General features: G+C 40.3%; 1 protein-coding gene across 2 annotated transcripts; it reads right to left on the bottom strand.

Moving 5' to 3' along the window:
- HSPH1 (heat shock protein family H (Hsp110) member 1) lies at nt 564-26218 on the bottom strand. 2 transcript variants are annotated; one of them, NM_001097504.1, is given in 18 exon segments: nt 570-1451; nt 2263-2424; nt 2638-2757; nt 2861-2968; nt 4411-4536; nt 5157-5294; nt 7751-7882; nt 9524-9732; nt 11677-11810; nt 12043-12149; nt 13727-13955; nt 14830-15074; nt 15480-15613; nt 17134-17233; nt 19531-19653; nt 20381-20521; nt 23259-23316; nt 25678-26125. In NM_001097504.1, coding segments are annotated over 18 exon segments (2580 nt in total). In that variant the 5' UTR covers nt 25785-26125; the 3' UTR covers nt 570-1244.

The following is a 26828-nucleotide window of genomic DNA, read 5'->3' on the forward strand; positions in this document are numbered from 1 at the left end:
AGGGCAGCTGCACTTGGTGAGGAAGAGCTGGTCCTCACTGCAGGAGGTGACTCTTGCATGGGGGTAAGAACCCCTTCCCTATTCTAAGTTCACAGGCCTTCTCCCCACCCCAGTGCAAACACTACTTCTGCTTTGTCCTGAGACAAGAATTACTGCAGCATTCTTCAGAACGCAAAAACTTGAGAAACACATAAGCCCACCAATACTGGGACTAGGTAAAATATTTCTATGTGTGTACACGTCTTTGTAACCGGACTCAGGACAGCAGTGAAGTTACAGTAACATTTACTCACTTCCCAAGCTCTAAAAAACTGCCTACACAACTAACACACACTGCACCTTTAGGAGAAAGGCTGGAAGAATTACAAGAAGTAATGTTTTCTTTTTGGGTGGGAGATGTTACAGTTAACCTTATATTTTAAGAAAAATTATAACAAACATACACTACTTTTGTATCAGGAGAAGGTGATAGCATATGTAAGAAACAGCAAAGAAGGAAAATTAGATTTCATAGTTTATACCAGGCTGCCCCAATCCCATTTTTTAAATTAGTGACAGAACCGTTTAGAAATGACACCATAAGATGAACTTTATTTTAAAGCTCATAGGTTTCACAATATCAGTTACAAACAAATGTTTCTTCCATTTTACACCTTCACATGACAACGCACTGTATAACAAGAGATGTATTTTAAAAGGTTTTGTTCTGCATGCTGCTAACACATTTCACTAGCTTTTGCGTCATTGGATTTTTAATATTATCAAAGCGAAAAGTCTTATTCTTTTGGACAGAGTTAATTTTAGAAAGCCCTTATGAAATCAGACTTAGTCTTGTTTATAAACATCCACACCCACACACATGCTGAAATGGAGAGCAAAATGCAAGAAAACTACCTTGGCAGGAACAAATGCTTAATCACAGCCCTCTTGAACAAGCAGTACAGTTTGGTTTATTTTCTCCAAAGACAAAAGTCAATTTCATCCTCAGTGATGCAAATGGCAATACTGCACAGAAGCTTAGTATGAATTCACAATTCCACAGGAATCTGAAAGTTACCAAGGCAATTTTCCCTTTTAGGATCATAAAGACTACAGACTTAAGCTTTTTCTTTTTCCATATAATACACAAAATTTCTAGACATCCTTAAAAAAGAAAATATAAATAGTCTCAGTATGTTATGTAGAATCACATACTATGGCAAAAATATTTTATTAATTGAAGGACTAAACCAGTTTAATGTCATCTAGTCCAAGTCCATATTAATGGAATTCTTCTCATTAGGGTAACATTCTCCATTCTGGTGAGGAGGTTCAGCATTGAAATTGTTTTTGCCTTCCAAGTCCTCTTCCTTTTTATCAGTACTCGGGCCATTTGGAGTTCTCTCCACTTTGGGTGACTCGATTTTTGGTTTGGGTTGTGTTACGACGGGTTCACAAGTGTTATTCAACTCCTAAGAAGGAAAACAAAGTGAACAATCAGACTAGCTCTACATGACTTTCCCACATCCCTGAACCAGTATTTTTCTACCAACTCCAATTATAAATACCTCTGCTCATTACAGCTGCCAGAAACTACAGCTTGAAGCATGATCAAAACTTGGTAAGCTTTCACCTATCATTGCCCCATTAATCCTCACCGCAAGTATCAAAGATGGGGATCTTCACCCCCACCTATGGAGGAGAGGTTAGGTCACAACCTCAGGATCAGAAAAACCAGGGAACAGAGAGCTGGAATTCAAGCTTTTAACTCCAATGACTTCATAGGCTCGTGTGTTTGAATATTCTTCCAGATAAAAAGCAGTTTCTTCCCAACTTTCTTCTAGTTTCATGCATTCAGCAAGGTCTTCCCTGATAAAATGCCAGTTTGGGTCCCTCTCCATCACCCTAAATTTCCTAATCCCCTTGACTCTCTATTTGTACCCTCAGCACCTAACGCAGTCTGATACCCTTCCGTACTTGTTCACTGTCAAGTCTTCCATGCACTGGCAGGTGACTTCCACAGGGTGGGGACCTTGCAAACTAAAGTTTAACCTCTAGAACAATGGCTGGCACATGACAGGGGCTCAACAAATTATTTGTTGAACTAAACGAAATAGAAATATAATAGAAACTTATAAAATCTTCTACATTTTCTAGCATCAATAATGAACTAAGAAATCTGCTTTCAGAATAAGGTAAAAGATTTAAGGAAAAATGGCTATTGCTTAAGGCTCAAATGATTGCAACTGGAATTTCTGAGTAACACTGGACAGTAACACTCACCTTTATTTTTGCTCTGATTTCCTGAGCACGTACCACAGGATCCTGATCAAGACTCTTTTTAGCCTGAGCGTTCATGACATTATTCATCCACTCCATCGCTTCATTAACAGACTTCTCAACCTTCTTCATTTCAGACTCATCAATATGGTTGTATTTCTCATCCTAAATGGAAGAACACGGTGCCTCTGAAGACGGAAGTATTAACAGTAACATCTACTTTAACCCAGCTTTTCATGAAGCGCCAGTCTACCTCGGGTCCCACACACCAGAGCCCAACTTCTCATTTAAGAACATCTGTTCACAGTGAAGGTTTCTCAACTGAACTAGGAGCTTCTAAAATCTAGGGTAAGTTCCACCCTGCGTACAAAGACTTACATTATTTCTAAAGTCAGCTGCTATCTTGGCATAGTGCTGCAGCCTCTGTCCCAGTTCTTCAAACACTTTTGGCCGTTCTTCAGCTTCCTGAAACCGGATTTTAATTGGAGTGCCAATTTTCTAAAACCGAATGTAATAAATTAGTATTTGTCATCATTATATTTTAAAAGGCTATAGTCTAAAACATCAGTACTGTTTTCTCGAGGGGGAGAGAAGGGCTTACCATTAATTCTTCCAACTTGTCAACATATGCTTGTTTGGCCTGGTCCTCTCCTTCTTCATAGAGCCAGTTCTCAGTCTCTGTGAGCAATCTCAAAAAATTCTGATGATCCTACATACAAAACATGAGAATTAGTATTATTAGTGGCAATGTTACTTTAAGAGTTGTCATAACAGGGAGTTCCCTTGGTGGCGCAGTGGTTAACAAATCCGTCTAGGAACCATGAGGTTGCGGGTTCGATCCCTGGCCTCGTTCAGTGGGTTAAGGACCCAGTGTTGCCGGAAGCTGTGGTGTAGGTTGCAGACGCGGCTCAGATCCCGCGTTGCTGTGGCTCTGGCGTAGGCTGGTGGCTACAGCTCTGATCAGATCCCTAGCCTGGGAACCTCCATATGCTGCAGGTTGGGCCCTAGAAAAGAAAAAAAAAAAGTTGTCATAACAAAACAGTCACCCTCAGACTCTGATCAGCTGAAGTTTCCTCACTGAAAAACCTGAGGGAGCAATAAACACAATACCATTAGCTCCACACAACACTTCACGTGAGGGACTGACAGTCTTTAATTCAGTCTGTCTTTAATTTAGGGATGTTCAAGAATTTTTGGTAAACTACTCTTATTGACTTACAGTATTTCAGAAATCCATCTCTGGACAATTAACACACTGAAATGTGATTACCAAAGATCAATTATCTTCCTATTCTCCAAACCAATTAGGTCTTGATTGCTAACTTTCTACGCACTTCCACAACTAATACCAAAAGAGAAACTAACCAAGTCAACAATTCCATCACTTAACACACAAAAAAGTTATTCCTAACCAACTCACATAAAGTATGTATTTCTACTCTAGCTTTAGGAAGTCTAGCTGGTTTGGGTCAGCTCTACTTCTGAATCCCAACTGTAAGAAATCGAGGAAATGTTAGGGCGGAGATGAAAATGAAATATGTTACAAGGCTGCTCAAAGACCTTAGGATTAAAAGAGACTCCTCAATCTAAATTCTCTTAACTTCAGAATTAATCCCCAAACCACTCTAGATTTCTATCTAGCCAGTACTTCTTCAAGGTCCAGCTTTCACAGGTGTGCTTCCGGGATTCACTTAAGAGTCATACTGCTTTTGGAAGCTTAGAAAAGTCTTAAGGGGAATACTGGTGCCTGCTTTGGAATGACTGGATGAACAAGTCTTAGGGGGTAAAGCAATGACAGAGAGCAGCCAAGGGACCAGAGTTATAAAAAAAGGCTGAGGTCTTTGAAAGAAAGGATTTTCTCCCACTTAGCTTTACAGGCCCCAGTAACTGATGTCACAGACTATGAATAAATGTGCTGACAGGTTCTTTCTTTGATGATAAAAACTAAAGTCATTGGGATCAACTAGAATAAAACTCCTCTTTACTATTGAGCCTCTCTCCATGACACTGTTTATACAATTTCTATTTCAAGTTCTATTCTGTTTTCAAAAAGCTCAAGTTACATAATGTAGTAGAGGTTTAAATGTCAAATTTGATATTCAACACTTCAAAATATAGATTATCTGAATAAAAACAGAGCTCTAAACATACCTGCTCACATATAAATTTTTCGTATGGTCCACACAGCTTGTCCCTGAACTCATACACATATTCCTCAACTGCATTCTTCGCATCGTTTCTTTCCTTTTCCAATTTATCCTGCATTATCATCTTGCCCTGTCAGGGAATAGCAAAGGTTAGGTCTGGTCTTCTGCTCAGTGTAACTAAATTTTGACTATTTAGATTCTGGAGTTAACAAAATCAACAATAAAATAAAATAGTTTTAACAGTTCTAATTTATACCTCGAAAAATTCTTCCAACAATTCCTTCATTTTCTAAATACAAAGAATGAGGGTTTTCTTAACATCTTTTTTTTAAAACATAGCTTTCGCATTTCATATTTAATACAAAGGGAAAAAAAAGCCCAATTTACTGGTTTTATACAATTTCATTTGTTTTCTTTTATGTACTTCTATGGCGGTCTCCTTTTGGGATTAATACTGACCAGTGTGTAGCTGTCATACAATTTTGCCACTATATTTTAAAATCAAGGATAAATAAATGTCACTGCCGTGGCGTGGGTTTGATCCCTGGCCCAGGGATTTCTGAATGCTGCAGGCATGGCCGACAAAAAATTAAAACAGAAAAGCCATTAGTTTTGGCTTCATCCTATCCCTAAAAACTGTAGAAAACTTGAGATAGAAGAATTACAGAAATTTATCTATTAGAAATTTGAGTAACAGGGCCGGACAACTGAACACATTCCAAAATAAAAACATTTAAATGAAGTACTTACTTCTGTTTCAATATACATGTTAAGAAGATCTTTCCCTAACTGCCAGACCAAGTTGGCTTCAATAGGTAGCTCAACATTCACCACCTTTATTTTGGGTTTTTTAGCTTCTGGAGGCTGGTCAACTTTCTTTTCATTAGCCTTTGGAAGAAGGGTTTAAAAAACAAAAGGAGAGATTCTTAAATAATCCTTAAATAAGAAAAATCTCCCTATCTTACTGATGACTCAGGCAAAAGCAAAACCCCTAAAATCATAAAGTTGGACAAATGTATAAGATCATCTAATTCCCACCCGCCCATTTTAAATCAGGGCTGCAGTTACACTTAAAACATGCCACAATTCCCTTTGAGCATTCACCAGGGTCTTTTTCATTTCACACTAAACTTCAATTTGATCTCGCCTGCAAGCTTTTCTTCATAGGTCTTTACTATCTAATCCCTTTTGAGACTCCAAATAGTCAAAAATATATATTATTAAATTGCTACACCTTTAAATTATACTTAATGATCTAGTAATAACCCCAAATAGACTTTGATCAACTGCTACACATGTTAGGATCAACTCTATTCTTGTAGTATATGAGTCGTTATATCCCAGTATTAAACTTACTTTAATTACACTTACCACTACACTAAGTGCCTTTTAACTTGTCCTGAATCTGGAAATTATATACACACATATATGTCTGTATTTATATATATATATATATAGTGCCTTATTCCTACTCCTCGCCTTTGAATCATATCATTTCTCATAAGCAACTCTGCAGGATAAAAAGATTTTTTTTTTAAAGTCTTAAAAACGTAAATACAGGGCTAAAGAAGTAAGTATCTCCTATGGCTTAATTTTCCAAGCCTTTCACAGTATTTTCATTTCTGCAGGTTCCTATAAGCACAAATGACAACACAATTTAGGAAGCTCAGCTATAGAACAGTTTAAGATAACCAGCGGGTGTTTAACATGTTCCCTGATTGGCTAAGATGGTCAAACAGGAACAGACAATGCCATGAGGCACAAGCACTGACACCGGGTAATTTGGGAGAGTTATGAAAGATGCTGAAGTTCTAGACAACTTATAAAGAAAGTGGAACTTGAAAGAGGTTCAATGGCTTTCCTAAAACTACAAAGATGGAGACAGGACGAGAAGACATGTTTCCCAATCTTCTGTTTCAGCGTTCCTTAGACATCACACGTCTAAGAAGGGCTGCCAGATGCATCACTAGCAATGATCTGTCAGTCACCCTGCACTGCCCATGTCTTCTTCCCTCTGGGAGCATGAGAACCTTCCAATATACTGAGTGAGCTTGCTCTTGGGGCATGAAACGTAAGAAAGAAAAATGACACCTACACCTAGGAAACCAGAGGAGCACAACAGCTATCTGGGAAACAAATGGATGATGGTCACATGCATGGAGGCTAAGTCGGGACAAGACGTTCCAGCAGCACACAAGCAAACCAGCCAGTGACCAAACCAACGCATCACAAAATGGCACTCCACACGGCATGGACAAGGAGCCCCCAAGGGGGTCTGTGATCATGTCCCACAGGCTCTGACGCTAGTGCCCACTTTCAACTAAGAAGGTGAGATACTACCCAACATCATGTTCTGGGCAGGTACTGAGACCATCGCTTGAGTCAGTCAATGCTCAACACTGAGTGAAGGGGCGTGATGCTGAAACGCAAAGAAAGCAATGCTACTATGCCATCAGCATGTAACTCTTCAACAGAAGCAAAAAGAGGCCTTCAGAAATCAGAATCAGGACCCCCACAGGATGAATCAGGGTGAGGGAGACTAAAAACTGGAAACTCTGACCCAAGCGTAAAGTGAATTTGGACTCCAGTGGACAATTCTGTAATTCATCCGAGGGTAAGGAATTCTACCCTCAGAATGAGAAAAAAACTGAAAGTGCTAATGAAAGGTTAATAATTTACATGCAATCTGCACAAAGAATGAAATTCTGCAAAGCACAGATCTGGAATAACAATGGAAACATCCCAATGTCCATCTGACCATGAATTGTAAAGCTTTGACTAAAAGTTGTCATCTTTCAAAGGACATAACACAACTATTTAATTTAGCTTCCAATACATACTGTGGAATCAGGAAAAAAGAACAATTACTTCGAAGTGCAATCTACTTATTACCTGATTATACTTATTTTTAAAAATTTGACAGGCAGTTTGAGAGGAGAAAAAGTTTACTAGACTCCTATAGCCCATGTATTTATCATCAGATGAATTCAAGTGAAAACCAACCACACAGCGCGGGGATGTATCTATTTTGGACGCTGTATCTGCATATACCTCTAGCACTAAAGAAGACAACAAAAGCTAAGCATTCGCCTCGTGTTGCTTGGAGTGGCAGTTAATCAAGAGAAGCTTTCGGGTCTAAAAATTAGCAGGATATTCAATTCTCTTAGTTGAGCTCGAGTACCTCTAACTGGTTTTACTTGAAAAACAGAAAATTAACAAGAGAAAAAATCCTACATAGAGTAAGATAACTTGGTGCTTGCTCTTGAAACTGCAGATTGAAAGATATTATTAATGATCACATGTTGCAACATTGTCTAATGGAATGAACTAGAAGAGTCACTCACTTTGTCAGCATCTGGGGTTTTGTTTTCTTCTGAGGTAAGTTCAGGTGAAGGGGGAGACTGTGAGGTTTGATGACCATCAGTTTGTACCTGGGGCTGTGTTCCAGCTTCACTGTTGTCTTGCTGGATATTTTTCTGAAATGAAAGCCCAGGCACAAAGGATGTAGAAAGCAGGTGTACTTGTATAAATTTAAAAGGTTACAGGGCACCAAAGACAGTACACTCCATTTCTGAAATCTTAATAGGTGGGGGGAGAAGATACTGGGTAAAAGCAAAATGAACACAAAGTATTTGAAAACTTCTTAGATACTGTAAACCTGTAAGAAATTCTTTGAATGGTAACAGTTAGTATAGGTAAATAACACAAGCAGTAGGCATTTTGACTGATATGGTGACAACCAAGAGCGCTCCTTTAAGAAATTTTCATGTAGGCTTACACAGATATTAACTCTCAGAAGTACAGGAAGTAGGTTTACTCCAGGCCTCTCTCCCAGAAACAAACTTCCCAAACCTAATTTCACCAGCAGCCATCACGTGCATCTCAACGTACCTCCGTGTCAATGAACTGAACAGGTGCATAAAACAGCCAATGATCAGTTCTCTGGGGATTCATTGTTTCAGTTTAGAGACGAAAGACACTCTCTGGCCCCACTTTCTTTTCATGATCCAGCTATTTACACTCAAAAGAGCCCAGGATAAAGAAGATACATGCTACACATTCAGACACCTCAATTCCCAGTAAATCAGTGCTTGTTATGATCTTTTCCCGCCATTGGGAGACGCCCGAAACATTTGAATATAACTACTTTCTGCCCACCCTGAAGTCTCATGTTTTTTTTTTTTTTTCCAGAGCTTCAAGATCCTGAGGCAGACACTGAAGTATTCAGAAGCAAGGCACTCCTGGTGTAAGTATATTCCAAAAGGTACTACAAGACTGGATACAACCGGCATTAGAACAATGGTGTCTGTAGCCAAATGAGAACGTATGTGGCACTGGTCATTTAATTCATTACACTGAAGTTTTTCTTGATGAGAACAGAACTAAGGATCAGATGCTAATGTTCCTTAAATGTTCTAGGAATGAGAAGAGTGATAACCGTTCTCTAACCACAGGGATACCACACTTTCTTACACCTGAACTAAATGACTATGCTGCCTACTTCTTCATTTAAGCTATTTCTGATTTTATCCTGAAGTGAACTATAATAGCTCATCTATTTTAAGTTTCTTAAAATTCTCTGCTGACCATGTAAAACTAGCATTCATGCTGACAGAAATCTAAATTACCATCAGGAACAATAACAACTCTCCATACTCTGGACATTTTTCTTCCCTCCTCCCACAACACAGCAAATGGTGTAAATAAAAGCAAGTAAGCTCTGAAATACCAAAGCAAACTTTGCCATACAACTGAAAAAAATAAGACACCTTTAGCATTTGGTATGTATTTCACCAAATAGTTTTTGTTTTGGTTTTTTCCATAATCATCAGTTACCATTTGACTTCTCAAAATGTGGCCTATGTCTTAAAAACAAAAACAAAGAAACTTTACCAACTCTAAATTGTCACATGCTAGTTCAAATAAAACTACACAATTGATCACAACTGACCAACTCCAGGCTGTGTATTACCATCATCGAGCAATTGCTATTATCACTATGCAAATTTTTAATCGCAATTAAGAAAAATATATTTTAACCCTTCCCTACTCATCTCTTAGGGCTTAGAATTAAGTCAACTATATATTCAAACTCAAAGGCTTACCACAAAACTTACCTCGGTGTCTGAGTTTTCTGGTGGCCTCTGATGCTGACAGTCCATGTCTGCTTCAGCGGAAGACACTTCATTCTCCTCTGCTGGGATTTTCTCCACCATAGATGCCGTAGAGATGGTGAAAATGCCATGGGTGTTGACTCGCACCTTGACTTTCACTCTAGATTTTTCTCCATCTTTCTGCGCTGAAACATTCTGAACAATGAATCGGCCTACAACGCAAAGAAATTCACAGCATTTCAGAATTGACTCTAGGGAGTTCCTGTGGTGGCTTAGCAGACATAAATCCAACTAGTATCCATGAGGAAGAGGGTTTGATCCCTGGCCTCACTCAGTGGGTCAGGGATCCAGCGTTGCCATGAGCCGTGGTATTGGTCACAGATGTAGCTCAGATCCTGAGTTGCCTTGGCTGTGGAATAGGCCAGAGACTACAGCTCTGATTTGACCCCTAGCCTGGGAACCTCCATATGCCACAAGTACAGCCCTAAAATGACACACACACTATGGAACTAAGTACTAAGTGTCAGTTGTCACTTCCACTTATAGTATTGCTATTACAGAGACCACTAAAAAAAATTATTTCTTTGGACTTCCTGTCATGGTGCAGTGGCAATGATCTGACTAGGAATCATGAGGTTGCGGGTTTGATCCCTGACTCCACTCAGTGGGTTAAGGATCCAGCATTGCCATGAGCTCTGGTGTAGGTCACAGATGTGGCTCAGATCTGGCTGTTGCTATGGCTGTGGTGTAGACCAGCAGCTGTAGCTCTGATTCGACCCCTAGCCTGGGAACCTCCATATGCCATGGGTGTGGCCCTAAAAAAGAAAAAAAATATAATTTTTTGAACCTATTATATATGGAGTACTATATGGGATTTAACAGCCTTGTATTTAAAGTGCAGTCTGCACATACAGAAAATTACATTTATCTACTAGGTTCGTCAAAGATTAATCACTAGGTTCAGGAAATAACTGCCATAAGATCCATTTAAAGAAATGTCATTTACTGGAGTTCCCGTCATGGCACAGTGGTTAATAAATCCGACTAGGAACCATGAGGTGGTGGGTTCGATCCCTGGCCTTGCTCAGTGGGTTAAGGATTTGGTGCTGCCGTAAGCTGTGGTGTAGGTTGCAGACGCAGCTCGGATCCCTTGTTGCTGTGGCTCTGGCGTAGGCCAGTGGCTACAGCTCTGATTCGACCCCTAGCCTGGGAATCTCCATATGCCGCAGGAGCAGCCCTAGAAAAAAGGCAGGAAGACAAAAAAAAAAAAAAAAAAAAAAAAATGTCATTTACTATAAGGCATCCAAGAAGACTCACAGGAAAGACATAAGATGGCTCTTTTACCATGTGCAAGTTTTTCAGTTCTGCTGGTTTTGAAAAATTTGAGGTCATGCTAAAGAGCTCAGGTATCCGCTGCACAGTGGGAAATAGCATCCAGACTGTCTAATTTTTAGTCTATATTCAATAATTTCTTAAATTATCAATAAATTCATAAAAACTGTTTTAAAAAATAAAACCCTCCCGTGTCAGAACATTTTTAGTTTTAAGTAGTAAGAAAGAAAACGCAACAGGCCAGGTTAGACTCCTTCAAACAATTTCATTATTAAAATGGTGTGGGGCAAAGGTAATCCTGAAAAGATCTAGCAATACTGGCAAATTTTATCCTGGGAAAGAGACTTGGGCATTCAAGAAGATGCCTGTGCTCTCCCACGGATTTCCAGAGTTACCATGGGTAAAGATACATGGGTAGCGTCAAGTCTCTCAAAAAAAAAAAGTACCAAAAAGATTAAAATAAAAAGGCACGTTTGAGAAGTAGTTTCAATGGTTTTCAAGCCAGGTTTTAAACTGGAAGTATCATTCTGCAAGTAATATTTCACCCAAGGGAAAGGTTAATATTAAAAGTAGGTGGTAATCTTTTAGGTATACGCTGTATCAGAAAAGGAGAAATACTCAAGTGTTCCTAAATATACACACTTGGAAGGAACAGGAGCATAAGCAAGTCATTCCATCGCTATAGGCCAGTTTATTCATCACTAAAACAAAGAGCTCCCCGTCGCCACCATGTTCCATTCAGCATTGCTGAGGATAGGAAAAATGTTTAAGTTTGTGCATTAAGTCTTCTCAACAGTAACAAATACAATTAATTAATTGCTTACCTATTTTTGCTTCTGGATATGGAACTCCCTGAGGGTCAGAATAGAAAGCTTCTAGCTCAAAAGGCCCACTTCTCAAGAAGGTGAGAACTTTGGAGAAAGGAGCAGCGTGGTTCCTGCTAAACACTTCATGGACGCTGAGAGGAGAGAAAAAGCACTGTGTTCAGGCTCACGAGGCTACACAGCAGACAGACATGTTCTAAGATGTGTACCAACCCCGGCTCCCCATTTATGACGCCAAAATGATAGCAATGTTTTGGTGAGTTTGGCTATTGAAAGTTCCCAGCTAATCACTCTACCGTACGAGCCATTTGTTAATGTTGCTTTCTATTAACATACAGTATCTGTAAGTTACTTTCTCCTACATACCCTTCCGCATCTTCTGAATCATGGTTCCACACCAAAGATATTGGAAAAGGAACTGCATCAGTGACAGAAAATTCTCTAACTTTAAATGCTGGAGAAAGACTTGCACACTTAAAAAAAAAAAAAAGGATGATCATCAGCACGTGAGAAACTTCACTCAGCTTTTAATGTAAACTTTCAAATAGGATAGGTAAATTAAATTACAAATTGCATGATTTATTGTCTGAACACAAGGGCAGTCGCTATGCATAAAGATAGTACAGTGACTCCTAGGAAAGCAACTAGTATTTAGTAAAAAGTTTCACTGAGGCTTAGGAAATATCACTGGTCTCCCCAGAAATGTCCCGCCAATAGCATTTTCCCTCACAAGCTAAGTCACTTTTGAATGTGTATATACACTCAACCAGCTCTGTCCACTTTGCCTGTCAAGTGTCTGACAAAGTGAAAAAAGGTAAAACATAGAATGTTCCTGTTTTCAAGTAACCTTATGAATGAAGCAAGCAATGGTAAATTCAGACTTGGGGCAGCTAACACCCAACAGACCACAGGTGGATTTAGACGCGCCCATTTTTATTTAGACAGAACAGTCAGTTTGTCTATTAATATCTTTGTTTAAAGAATCTCTCGCTTTATCTCAAAAAAAAAAAAAAAACCAAAACTGTCCTAACTAGATCAAATTTTAAACAAATTAATTTAAAACTTTAGTGAAAACTATTCAGATTTAAGGAATAAACAAGCTCCTCCAGTATAGCACAGATAACTATATTCGGTATCCTATAATAAACTACAATGGAAAAGAATATTTTAAAGAGTGTATATTAAAAAAACTACTCAGATTTGACTGTAGTATCCTAAATATAAACTAATTTTCTCATTAGTAACTTTTAGATTGTGTGCTTTTGCTTTGCCAAACTTCATGCCTCTGAGATGCCTTAGGTGATTAGAAAGTTAAAATCAATTTGGAGGAAGAGCAGCTATTTCATAAAACCACCTGTTAGCTAATACTCTTAACCATGCAAACTTTCCCACAAATCAGTTTATGACACTGACTGCAATTCTAATTCCCTCCCCTGTGCTCTGAAACAGGTGCCACTACCACAAGCTAGTAAGTGCTTGCTTGCTTTTTTTTTTTTTGTCATTTTGCCATTTCTAGGGCCGCTTCTGCGGCACATGGAAGCTCCCAGGCTAGGGGTCTAATCGGAGCTGTAGCCGCCGGCCTACGCCAGAGCCACAGCAACTTGGGATCTGAGCCGTGTCTGTGACCTACACCACAGCTCATGGCAACGCAGGATCCTTAACCCACTGAGCAAGGCCAGGGATCAAACCTGCAACCTCATGGTTCCTAGTCAGATTCATTAACCACTGAGCCATGACGGAAACTACCCAAGCTAGTAAATGCTTTACAGCTGTTTTCTATGGTTCCCCCAGAATCTTGCCTATTCCTCATCGCCAGTTTGAGAAACATTAGCTCTATAGTCCTTTTCATCTTAAATTTCCTAAATCTTCCAGATGAAGATCCTTGGGTCCCCACAGCCTTACTGATCTATTTAAAAAGGAACTCCCTTATGGCATCTAGCTGGACACAGCACTCTGCCTACATATGACCACCCCCCACCATGATGACAGCAAGCAGAAGAGGTCTAAGGAAAGAGCAGGGAGAGAGGCGGCCTCGGAGGGCAGTCCGTACCTGCAACGCACACCCTCTGGCCACCGCTTCATCTGCATTGAGGGTCGTGCTAATATCTTTTCCAAAGAACTTGGCAATTTTTTCTTTCACAGCTGGAATTCGTGTAGTGCCTCCAACTATCTCAACAGCACTCACATCTTCTATTTTGAGCTGAGTTTGTTCCATCAGTGAATAAAGGGGAACTTCTATCTTTTGCAGCAGGTCAGCACAGAGTTCTTCAAATTGTGCCCTTGGCAATTAAGAGAAAAACTTTATAAATCTTTAGAAAAAAGTTACGGTGAGGACAATATCTTGTCCTGTTTTTACTTTATTACTATTTTTTCCTTTTTAGGGCCACACCCACAGCACATGGAGGTTCCCAGGCTAGGGGTCTAGTTGGAGATACAGCTGCTGGCCTACGCCACTGCCACAGCAACGCCAGATCCGGGTGGCATGTGCGACCTACACCACATACAGCTCATGGCAACGCCAGATCCTTAACCCACTGAGCAAGGCCAGAGACTGAACCTGCAACCTCACGGTTCCTATCAGATTTCATTTCCGCTGTGCCACAACGGGAACTCCACTGTCCTATTTGTATGAACAAGTTTTATCAACACACTTTTTCTTTGCCCAGACACCCTGAATAACACATGGGCCAAGTTCACCGTCTATAATTCATAACTTTTTTTTCAAAAAATATACAAAACAGATGAAGAAAAGGAACAGGGAGAAAAATCAATTTGACTAGACTTATTGGAAGAAATCACTTTTATATTAAGATTTTCATCTTATTCCTTAATGTTTTATGTGACCCCATTTTCATTACTTTGAATATTTCCATTCACTTCAAAATATTTCTGTGAAAACTGTTTTCTGAAGCAGTTATTCAACTACTGGCCCAGAAATACTAAAAGGTGAATACCGGAAAGACTTCATCATAAGGGTGCTTAGCACAAATCTTCCTAAAAACCTCTTTGCAGAAGTAACCCTGGTTCTAATGGAGTTAGTACACAATCTTGAAATGTGGGCCAAGACTCAAAACACCACAGCTACAACTATACCCAGACCACAGTTTGAGTAATAAGTTACTTCTGTTTAATCTGTCAGAATGCAAGACACACCTGTTCATCTTTCCCGAAACATCTTTGTCATTCATAAAGCACTCAATATTCAGTGGTAGGTCCGTGCTGTTAGAGCTCATTAGCTTTTTCAATTTTTCACATTCCTGATACAGACGAAGGAGTGCCCGAATTTTGGATTTTGCATCCAGCTTATACTTAGTTTTAAATTCTGCACAAAAATGTTCCACTAATTTTGCATCAAAGTTCTTTCCTCCTAAGAAAGGATCAAAAGCTGTTCCCAGTACCTAATTTAGTTGAAACAACAAATAATCCGGTTATTTTCATTCATTATTTGTAACTAAAATCTTAAATACTGTAACTCGAACTAAAGACTAATAATAGACTCAAAATTTCTATTTCAACTGTAACATGAAACTCAAGTCAGTTCAGGGGTATGTAACTACAAAATCCAAATGAAATGCTAAATCTCTAAGGTATTTCTGACTTTTAATGATCACACAGAAGAGTCTTTTAAAAAGCTGTTCTTTCCTAAATAAGAACACTTAAAGAGTATGCTAAAACCATGATGTGGTCTTTATGAAGATCCAACCTTAGGAACAACTCATTACCTAGAAGCCCAACAGCTTAAAGTAATGGCAATTATAACACCTTTGACATGTGGGTCACTCAGTTCCAATTTATTACTTTACCTTCAATTTTCCCTTGTTAAAGGCACAGGCAGACACTTGAAAAGCTGAATGTCCCATATCAACAAAAACCACTATTCGAGGTTTCTCATCCAGGCCTGGGAGATCCTGCTTATAAATTCCATAATTCAAAGCAACTAAAAAAAAAAATAGTATGTTTCAATTCTTTGGTACACTACACGTTTTCTTAGGAATTTCATTGTTACTGATACAATTACACAAGCAGGAAATCTGACTGGACTTCGATCAATTAAATATGAACACATTCCTTTTTTTAATCCGACTTAATACAATTTTCTTGGCATCAGTTACTTTATCCTTTTTTGGTTTTAGAATAATAAACGTGCTATCACTTTTAAATACATGGAGAGATATGACAGAGCAGACATATGTGGTACAAAAACAATGGCATGTGAACCACATATAACCACAAACAACATCAAACGCATTACACAATACTTACATTTTAACCACAACCTGCCAGGAGATTGCTTATCCAAAAAAATTAAGAATTTAATACACAACTACAGCAACTACAGTTCCAACCAATGAGCATATAACCGATCTACCTTAAACAGTCTGTCAGGTTTTTCTGATTTTGAAACCACTGTATTTCTAAATATGTGTGCTTAAAAATACACCTTTATCATTATTAATACTTTAAGCGTCTTTTTTTTTTTTGCTTTTTAGGGCCACATCCATGGCATATGGAGGTTCCCAGGCTAGGGGTCAGATAGGAGCTGCAGCTGCCTGGCCCACACCACAGCCACAGCAACATGGGATCCAAGCTGCGTCTGCAACCTACACCACAGTTCACAGCGAAGTCGGATCCTTAACCCAATGAGCAAGGCCAGGGATAGAACCTGCAACCTGATGGTTCCTAGTCAGATTTGTTTCCGCTGAGCCATGATAGGAACTCCAAGAATTGTTAAAACATCTATTAAAAATACACTAAACCATGTCTTATTTGCTGTGCCTGAGTACACGAGACTGACTTTGAGTCTATCTGTAATCCCAATAAACTGATACCAGCTCTAGGAGGAGATTTAAAAGAAAAGAAAGAAAAAAAAAAAAAAAAAGCCTACATCAATAGTCAAGGTAGTTGTAAAAGCCAGAATCATAATATTTTGGAAAAATCTGTTTCTTAACTGTAACAGTGTAAGGAAATAAAAAACTTAGTCCCAATACACCTAATTTAAAGGATCAAAAAATACATATTCAAGAATTTCCTAAAGAAAAAAGATTCATAAATTGGACAAAATTGCCAAATTTTCATTTTACTTTACTTTTATTTTAGGGCCACACTCTCGGCACATGCAAGTTCCCAGGCTAAGAGCTGAATTGGAGCTGCAGCTGCCAGCCTATGCCACAGCAACTCAGGATCTGAGGTGCATCTATGACCTACACCACAGCTCATGGCAACACCGTATCCTTAACCCTCATCCTCATGGTTACTAGTTGGTTGTGGTTACTGAACAACAGAACCCCCAATTTCTCATTAAAACAAGCATCTGAAAGGCTAGAATTTTTGCTTACAAATCTGACATATGTTTTTTAATAGGCTATGTTTGCACACCTATGTGAAAGCATTTGATAACAGTACCTCGATGTCTTTAGTTTTGATAGTAATATTACATAAAAACAAATTTTTCCTTACCAGCTGTCATGTCATTCATAAGCCTTAAGCAGTTTAAGCCAACAATTTGTGCAGCATCTAAAACAGATCGCCTCTCAGCATCTGTGAAGAAAGAAGGGACCTGCAAACAGGAAGGGAAAGAATTTTAACTTACCTAGAACACAAAAAGGCATAAACATTCCTAACAACCCGCTTGTAATAAATTCACAATAGTCCAGCTAACAGGTGCATAGCCAAATGAGAAGGAGAAAAAGAACTTTCAGAAACAGTGACTACTCTTGAAAAGACTGCCCTAAAATTACAGTATTAAATTTATTATTAACCTGAAATAAAAAATTGATCAGGAGTAGTCATAAGATATTACATTACTTAAACCTAATAGAAAGCTTTAAATTTAAGTGGGTGAAATACCATTTCCAAACTAGTCTTAAATTTTGGACATCTGGAAATTATTCTGCAAAGACAACACTCAATATTAAATGTAATTAACTATAAAGAATACAGGAACTTAAATAGAGGTGGCGTTCTCGTGGTGGCACAGCGGAAATAAATCTGACTCATAACCATGAGGTTGTGGGTTCAATCCCCGGCCTCGCTCAGTGGATTAAGAATCTGGCATTGCTGTGGCTGTGGTGTAGGCCAGCGGCTGCAGCTCCAGTTCAGTCTCTAGCCTGGGAACCTCCATATGCCGTAGATGCGGCCCTAAAGAAGCAAAAAAAAAAAAAAAAAAAAAAGAGAGAGAGACAATAGAGCTAATTGTAGCATATGCTGCTGCCCATTAGCTTACTATTTGCTGAGTTCAAGTATTAATAGATGGGACACCTTCTAATAGTAGACCTGTTCAGAATACAAAATATTTTTGGCAAAGCCTGTTGATTTTTCTGAGAAAAAGCAAAAGGAGGATAAAGTTTCTTAAGAGTGTCAACTTCCAGCTAGATGAATTCTTCTGATTGCATTATAGGACAGCATTTTAACTAGCATGCTTTTCCAGAATAGCATCTAACAATACACTCATATAACCACTTAACTGCAAAGTACCTAAGAGAAAACTTGGTACAGTGGCTTTCACATTTCTCCCCAAGTATCTATAAATACTTGAGAAAGAGACAAGAGCAAAAGATGGGTCTCTGTTCATCTTTCAAATCAGAACCCTTTCTTCTGTTTTCCGTATTAGGTTACTTAAGAAGGAGGGAGGAAGAGGAAAAAAGGACCACTGACTTAAAACTTAGTTCTTTTATTTTACACCAGAGATTAACAGCATTTCTCCAAGCAACAGACAGATAGTCCTTGAGGAGAAGACCCACTGTTCTACAGAGAGAAATTCTAGCTTTTCTGCCTCTGTTCCGACAGGTCAGATGCAAAGACCTTGCTGCAGGTGAGTTTATTACAGAATCCTGGTGCAGAGCACACTCACTGCAGATGAAGTGGCCCTGGGAGTTCCCATTGTGGCTTGGCGGTAAATGAACCCAACTAGCATCCATGAAGACATGGGTTCGATCCCTGGCCTTGCTCAGTGGGTTAAGGATTTGGCATTGCCACCGCTGTGGTGTAGGTCACAGACGCAGCTTGAATCTCGAGTTGCTGTGGCTGGCATTTACAGCTCTGATTCAACCCCTAGCCTGGGAATTTCCATATACCTCGGCTGCAGCCCTAAAAAGACCAAAAACAAAAAAGGAAGAGGTGCCCTTGGACATTTCGGGGAGCAGAATATACAACTAGCTTTTTGGGTCCAAATAAAAGATGGCTTTGTCCATTATATCAACCGTCCAGTGAAAGTAGTGAGCTTACAAAAATCTAGGTCTTGTCACTACTGCTAGGTTACAATTTCTTTTTTTTTTTTTTTTTTTTTTTTTTGGCCTTTTCTAAGGCTGTACCTGTAGCATGTGGAGGTTCCCAGGCTGGGGGTTCAGTTGGAACTGCAGCCACCGGCCTACACCACAGCCAGAGCAACTCAGGATCAGAGACCAGATCCTTAACCCACTGAGCGAGCCAGGGATCGAACCTGCATCCTCATGTTACTAGCCAGGTTTGTTTCCTCTGAGCCATGACACTTTTAAAACTAATGCTCACCAAGAACTAATTCACCAGTTCTCATATGAGGCTAGAACTCTTAAAAGCTACTGTTGTCAGTACACAGACTAACAATACATTAACTTCAGAATAGCCTCCAATTCAACCAGTCTATATTTTCAAAAAGAAAGATTTTTTGACATGAACTGCCACTCAAAAACCTTTGCAACTTCCGGCAGAAAATAACTTTCAAACCCACTCTGCCACGATGCTGAATACTGTGTCATTACTGTCCAGGGGAATTCTGATCTCTAGTAGAACAGTCTTCACACACTCAAGACTAAAAAGTAAGGTGAAGAAAGAAAGAAAATTAAAATATAACACAGTGCCTTGCTGCATTCTACTTACTGAGATAACACAGTCTGTTACTGGTTTCTTGAGGTTGTTTTCAGCAGTTTCCTTTAACTTAGTCAGCAGCATGGCTGTTATCTGCTCCACACTAAATAGATGCTCTTCATCCATGTACATGACCTACATCGAGGAAAGAAAACGCTGTAAATACTTCAGTTGTTAGAGCTACACGCTCAAATTTACTTCCAAAAAGTACATATTCTCTTCCAGAAAATCTTTTTTGCCACAACTATTTAGAAAAGGAGGAAAGGAAAGGCAAAAGGAAGACAAAATGGGATAGGAAAGCAAATCAAAGCAAAAAGGGAAGAAAGATATCTTTCCCCTGAGATGAAGAGGAGGAAAAAAGTTGGGACAGATTTTTCCCCTATTCTAAGTACTAGTCCAAACATTATAGAAGGTAGTAAATTTCCACTCTAACTGAAAGATGAATCACTGGGATAAATATTATTTTGTGTAGATCACAGGACAGAAATGTCTCTGTAGTTTAAAAAAAGATTTCTGGTTGTATTACACTACAGCTCTCCAAACAAGCTGTACTGGAACAGACTGTTGTTTGATATGACAACATAATTTAGCTTCCTTTATTTAAACACCACGCAAATTTTACAATTGCCAAGAAGTTATAAGAAACACAAATTAAGTTATACAGTATATACCATTTGAATAATTCCTAAGGATGATTTAAACGTAAGCCTACGGTTTAAGAGAAGCTAATAAAAAAAAAATTTAAAGGACCACCTTGTTCAATTAAGAAAACTCAGTTAAATGTTAAGAATTAAGCACTTTGCTCTGTAGATGAATTAAACAATTTCCGAGTAAGGAATTTAAGACTGCTCAATTATATTACCTTTATTCCAACTCCACCATTTTTCATTGAAACTAGATCATAACTTAAGTTTTCCTTCTCCTTTTGAATGAAGGGGTCATTGAATGCGCGGCCATGAAACCTCTTGAAATTAGACACTGTATTGTTTGCATGAGTGATTTGCTGCAAAAGAAAATTGAGATTTAAAGTTTTTCTTATCTCAACACCTATCAGTACTTAGAGCAATTAAAAAGAAAGTCACTCGTCCAACTCAAATCACAGGGATATTAAGTAACTTTCCCCAGAGCCCAAAACTTCTCCATCAATGAATGGACTTTATTCTTTCTCCTTTTCCTATCGAAATGTCAGGAGGGAAGCAGTGAGAGAGAGACAGACTTCAAAATCTGCAAGATAAACTCGAAGACAGTGGAAAGCTACAGCTCTGAATAAACCCCAAGAACTGTTCGTATCACTTTATGTCATTACTTTTCTTCCACTATACTTGGAAGTTTCATAGCTAATGGATTGCTACTTTTCCTATCAATAGCACAGAATGCTAATTATCTATACCAAAAAGCAGAAAAGGCAAAGATAATTCACAAAGTTTCTATGAAATAACACTTCCAACTGCATGTTCATGTATGTTTTTTTGACCATGCCTTCAAAAAAGGCACATTCTGGGGCCCAGGATGGAACCCTTGCTATAGCAGTGACAAAGCCAGATCCTTAACCTGCTGAGCCACCAGCACATACATATTTCTGAGGATTAGACTCTGGATTTACAAGTCCCACTTCAAAGCATATTCCACTCAAAAGATGTCAGCAAGTGGGAACCTTCCATTAAAGACAAATCAAGGAGTTGCCGTCATGGAGCAGTGGTTGACGAATCTGACTAGGAACCATGGGGTTGCAGGTTCAATCCCTGGCCTTGCTCAGTGGGTTAAGGATCGGGCGTTGTTGTGAGCTGTGGTGTGGGTCGCAGATGCGGCTCGGATCCTGCGTTGCTGTGGCTGTAGCGTAGGCCAGCGGCTGTGGCTCCGGTTGGACCCCTAGCCTGGGAACCTCCATATGCCGTGGGAGCGGCCCTAGAAAAGGCAAAAAGGCAAAAAGGCAAAAAAAACAAAAAAAAACAAAAAAAAACAAATCAAGTTCCCTGATGGCTTAGTGGTTAAGGATCAGGCATTGTCACTGCTGTGGCCCAGGTTCAACTCCTGGTCCAGGATCTTCTGCAAGTTGCCAGCATGGCAAAATAAATAAAAATAAATTAAAAACTAGCTGAAAAAACTGAGATTTCTAAAGCTGTTAGTTTGCGAACACCAAAACAATTTACTATTTACTTTTTTTCTGATGTACTTCTTATAAAGTGCAAGATATGACTTGGCAACACTCGTTTTCAAATAATATGGAGTATGGAATATTTCAAATAATGTTTATGTAATAAAACTCCTTGTGATTCTAAAACTGAGACGAAGCATGCCTGGGAGTCTACAGGCTAGATGTAAGCACAAAGACGCAGCACGAGCCCAGGTCAGGGTCATCCGCCTCCTTGCTGGCCTGTTTAGGGAGGCTGTTCCTGCACTTTCACTGAAGCATCTCTCCCCTTTGAGTAGGTTATTTGAGTGGGCTTACCCATTTCCTTTCCTTTGTTTTTTTCTTTTGTCTTGCATCTCTTCCGACCCACCATAATATATTCCAGGGTTTACAGTTGTTTCTTTTTTAGCAATACTATTTTCCGTATTTAAAAATTTTCCAACCTTTTTTTAAAAAATTGAAATCTGACACATAATACTGTATAGGCCTAAGGTGTACAATGTATGTTACTTTGATATGTTTACATATTATAATAGGATTACTTTCAATTTCTTAAAAGCCTCTCAAAAGGGATTTTCATACTTCTGTTTATTTTTTTTCTCCCCAACCCCCAAAGTTCAAGTTATAATGTGAGCTCTAAATGGGAACCACATAAGTAAATTTTCAAGTCCCATTACTAAGTAAAATTTCAATAATTTATTTAGCCCAATCTATCTAAAATACTATCATTCCACCATATACTCAATGTAAAAAACTGATGAGTTTATTATTTCATTTTAAGTAATCATAATCACATGTATTTTGGAGTTCCCGATGTGGCTCAGCAGAAACTAATCTCACTGGCATCTATGAGGACGAAGGTTCAATGCCTGGCCTCGCTTATTGGGTTGAGGACCCGGCACTGCTGTGAGCTGTGGTGTAGGTCACAGACAAGACTCAGGCCTGGTGTTGCTGTGGCTGCAGTGCAGGCCAGTAGCTACAGCTCCGATTTGACCTCTAGCATGGAAACTTCCATATGCAGAAGGTGTGGCCCTAAAAAGACAAAAGACACACACACACACACACAAAAATCACAAGTATTTTATACTTCACATTTCAATTCAGACAAGGTACATTTCAAGTGCTCCAGAGACACATGATGCCCATGACTACCATGTAAGGCAGCACAGGCCTAGCCAAAAACAAAAACAAAAAAATCCCTTGTACTATCTTAATTATTAGGTAATCTAAAATACTTTTAAAGAAATAACTTCTATAAAAGGAATCTTTAACTCTTAAATGAGAGTATCAACGAGAAACTTCACATGAAAGAACTCCTGAGTGTCTCACTTATAATTTTTTCAAATTAGGTAAATTAGAAGGTAGCAAAGTTACTAAAAATTAAGGTTGAAGATTAGAAAGTTAAAAAGTAGGTCTTATTCAGTAAACAAAAGGAAGAGTAGGAAGAAATAAAGGCTCATCTAAGGGCTCATAAGGAATACTTGCATTATAATTCTAAAGCTCCAAAATAGGTAAGGCTTAGGTATTTCCTATTCTTTTATGTCTCTGAGATTTTACTTTTAAAACCTCTCCCTTAAAAAGTGATCAGAATTCTCTTAGAAGAACCTACCTGATTTTTGGCTGCAACTCCAATTGTTCTGTTTTTTGATCCAAACGATATGACTGATCTAGAAGAAATTTAAAAACCGTGTTTCACAAATGTCATAGAACAGAAACATGCACATTTTTAACTGACGAGGAAAATTCTAACACATATCTTAAACCCATTCTTGGGGAAGGGGGCACAAAACCAACACAATTTCAGAGTCTAAAGCTTTGGTGGGCTACTCTAAGAGAACCCGATGTAGGTGGCTGGTGCATGCTCAGCACCCCACCCCACCCCACCCCAGGCTTTCCATGGCTCAGAGGGCACTTTCCAATACCACAGGTACAGTGTAACCTTCCCAGCCCCAACTGAGTAGGAAGTGGACATTAACTCTGAAAACCCTTTGAAAAGTCAGAGTACTATTAATACTGGCTCTAGACACATGATTAACAAAATATGGTGTAATTACTTGCAGTTACCAATTCCATACATATCTACAGGCCACCATCATACTTATTGCTGTCCTGATACACCACCTGACTCTCCAGGATTAAAAAAACGAAAAAAGCAGGCCTGTAATTGTTGAGCAAAAGGACTGAGGAATCAGTTACATTTTAAGTCAGCTTTGAAGAGATGGAGTGACTTGTAAGACAACCTTCTGAGCAGTGGAAAAAGAATGACAGCAGAGCAGAGACGAGCACTAGAGTCTTGTGAGAAGGATGCATTAGATGGCAGGTAGGAATAATGGTTTATGAGCAAAATGAGAATACACTGAAGGCATTGAATACCAAGCTGAATCAAATTTTAATTTGGTATAATAGAGACATCTTAGACCTAGATTATCTGAGCAGGTGCTAAATAGCATCCTAGAAGCCAGAGAACTGTTGGAGCAAAGGCTAGACCTTTAAAACGCCCTCTGAAAAACAGATTATCACTCTGAGCTCAGAGTAAATATGCAGTCCCAGAATGAATTTACTCATTTTTCCAAGAGGAGAATCAAATTAACTACATTAAACAGAAATTAACAGTAGCCAATGCAGTTGAGTCAAACATCAGTTAATTAAAAAAATTTTTAAAGGAAAAGCCAACACTATCCTCAGCTTATATTTTTCAGAGTCATACCTGTTCCTGTTAGTTTCACAATGGTCACTATAGCTACATACAAAATTTCTTCCCAGTCTTTCATTGGATCAAAAATAACAAAGACGTAAACTGCATCTAGGCATGAAAGCCCTTTGCACAACTAAAGAAACGACTAAATTTATAGAGGTTGATGCCTGTGATGCTCAGGGAGTACCAGTCTTCCCAGTGCTACTGATGCTGTATTTAGTTGGTTATTTCCTGATTTCCCAGTCACTTTCATAAATTCATCTACACTCAAATGGCGATATAAACCCAATCATTTCACCTTTGGGCTTAATGTTTCATTCCACGATTTTTTATCTTGGGTTTAACGCACTTAGGAATAAATAAATACCTACACCATTTTCCCTGAGAAATAATCAGTTAATTTTATTAACGTACATGTAGGCATGTTTGCATACATCATATTCAGAAATTAAGGCTTCCCCCCCAAAAAAGTTGCTTTTAAAATGTTACCCTTTGCCCACCCCACGCTGCTGTAGAATACCATTTAATTCACTGACAACATCCATCCTCTAGAGGAGTTCTAACACAAAGTATGCAATTTTAATCTTATTTAGACTGTGCAAAATTAATAAAGAAATTAGAGCACATATCAGGCTTCCTCTTAATGGCTTTCATAAAATGAGCAAAAAAGGCCGTTTACGTCTTTCACAAATGCTCCAAGAGTGAGTAAGAGGTCGCGTCATCTATCAAAGGAGTGATTCTCTGGTCGCTAACAACAATCCGCCTGCTCACTGCACAAGCAGCAGCAGACGGGCTCTGGAAGCTTCCAGAGTTCATTTCGAGATTCACAATGCGGAAGAAAAAGCCCGGCAGCCCGAGCTCTGCGGTGCGCAAAGATCTGCGGGGAAGGAGGGGAACCAGCTGGGGGCGGCTCAGCCAGCTCAGAGAAGCCGGGTGGGAAAACGGGGGCGGCCGCGGAAGGAGCGGGCTGAACCTTCTGGCCAAAAAAAGGGAGAGAAGCCCCGGGCTTGGCCGCACCTCGGCCCCCAGGAGGAAGCCCGCCCAAAGCGACGACCCTGGGAGGCTTCTCTTGGCCCCACGAATCCCGAAGACACCCCCTCTCGGGTTCGTGGCGGCAAGCCCCCTCCCCTGCTCGTGGGTGAGCATGCCGCCCACCTGGGCCACGGGCACCCCGACCCCACGGAGTGGGGCACCGCTCCCCACATCGCCCTCCCTTCGCCCCCGCGCTCCGCAGCCAGCCGCAAGCTTGGGGTTCCTGGGATTCCGAGACCCCGCCGGCGTGCTCCCCTCGCCCCAGAACCTCCCCCCAGAGCCAACACAGGTTACCACTTACGGGGTGCACCGGTCGCTGAACTCGTTGGCGATGGTCTCGATGCCCCCGGCCCGGGCCACTGCGATGTAGCAGCTCTGAGAGCCTACGTCCAGCCCCACCACTGACATGGCCGGCTCTCGGTCCGCCTCCGCCTCGGGTAGATCTGGGTGTGCGTCCTCCGGATGCCGCTTCCTGCCCAGACCACGCGCGGCTCCACGGGGTCCGCTCCTGTCACGCAGACGGACACACGGACAGTCGGCCGGCCTGGCCCCTCCGGCTTCCCGGTGACAGTGGCGACTCGCAGAGGAGTAATCAAGGGAGAAAGCGGCGCTGGGTCTCCGCGGGTCGCTCCGCAGCTCGGGCTGCTCGCCTAGATCCGCAGCCGCTCGCTCACCGCCGCGCCGCTGAACTACCGACTCAGAAGGGGAGGTCCCAGCGCCTCAGCCTTATGTATCGCACTGATCGGAACTTTCCAGAATCTGCGGCATTTACTCACCGGCGCCTCCACCGGCCTCTCCACGTGCCACTTCCGCTTCCTTCTTCTCGAGCCTTCTCGAAAGATGCTACCCAATGGGTGGCTGGTCCCTCTAGGGACGGCCGCCGTTGCCATGGCGGCAGGAAAGCCGCTCCAGCGCTATTGGTTCAAGATGGCCAGGCTGACCCGCCTACGGCCCCGCCTGCCCTAGCCATAGGCTCTCCTGCTATCCTAATAAAACAGGCAATGAAGAATGGCCCGAAAAAAAGTAATCTTTGTAACTGACTAGAGGGAGGTGTGGTCCGATCCTTAGACTCTAATGAGAGGCTGGGCAGAGACACGCCACACTTCTGCGGAGAACTGAGACGCCCCCCCCCGGACGCCGAGGAGGTTGACCAGCTGTCAGGAGAGCATGTCGGGAATAGTAGTCTTGCTGGGGAGATGGTGTTTCCTTGCATGCTGGGATGTGTAGTCCTGGCCGCGGTGCGTGCTGGGAATCGGCTTTGTCTTGGGGAACTCGCGAGATGCTGGGTTCACTGTAGCGCTTTTGTGCGCGTCCTCCAGCCGTAGAGTAATTTTGTCTACCCATTTGTTCAGTGTTCTCTTCTGTTATTGTTTAGGTTACCGCACATCTGGTGAGTTCTGAATTAGAAGAAGGAATTTACGTTTAAACTTCCAGTAACAGGCACAGAGTTTG

This window comes from Sus scrofa, chromosome 11 (genome assembly GCF_000003025.6).
Source record: "Sus scrofa isolate TJ Tabasco breed Duroc chromosome 11, Sscrofa11.1, whole genome shotgun sequence".
In the NCBI taxonomy this organism is placed as follows: domain Eukaryota; kingdom Metazoa; phylum Chordata; class Mammalia; order Artiodactyla; family Suidae; genus Sus; species Sus scrofa.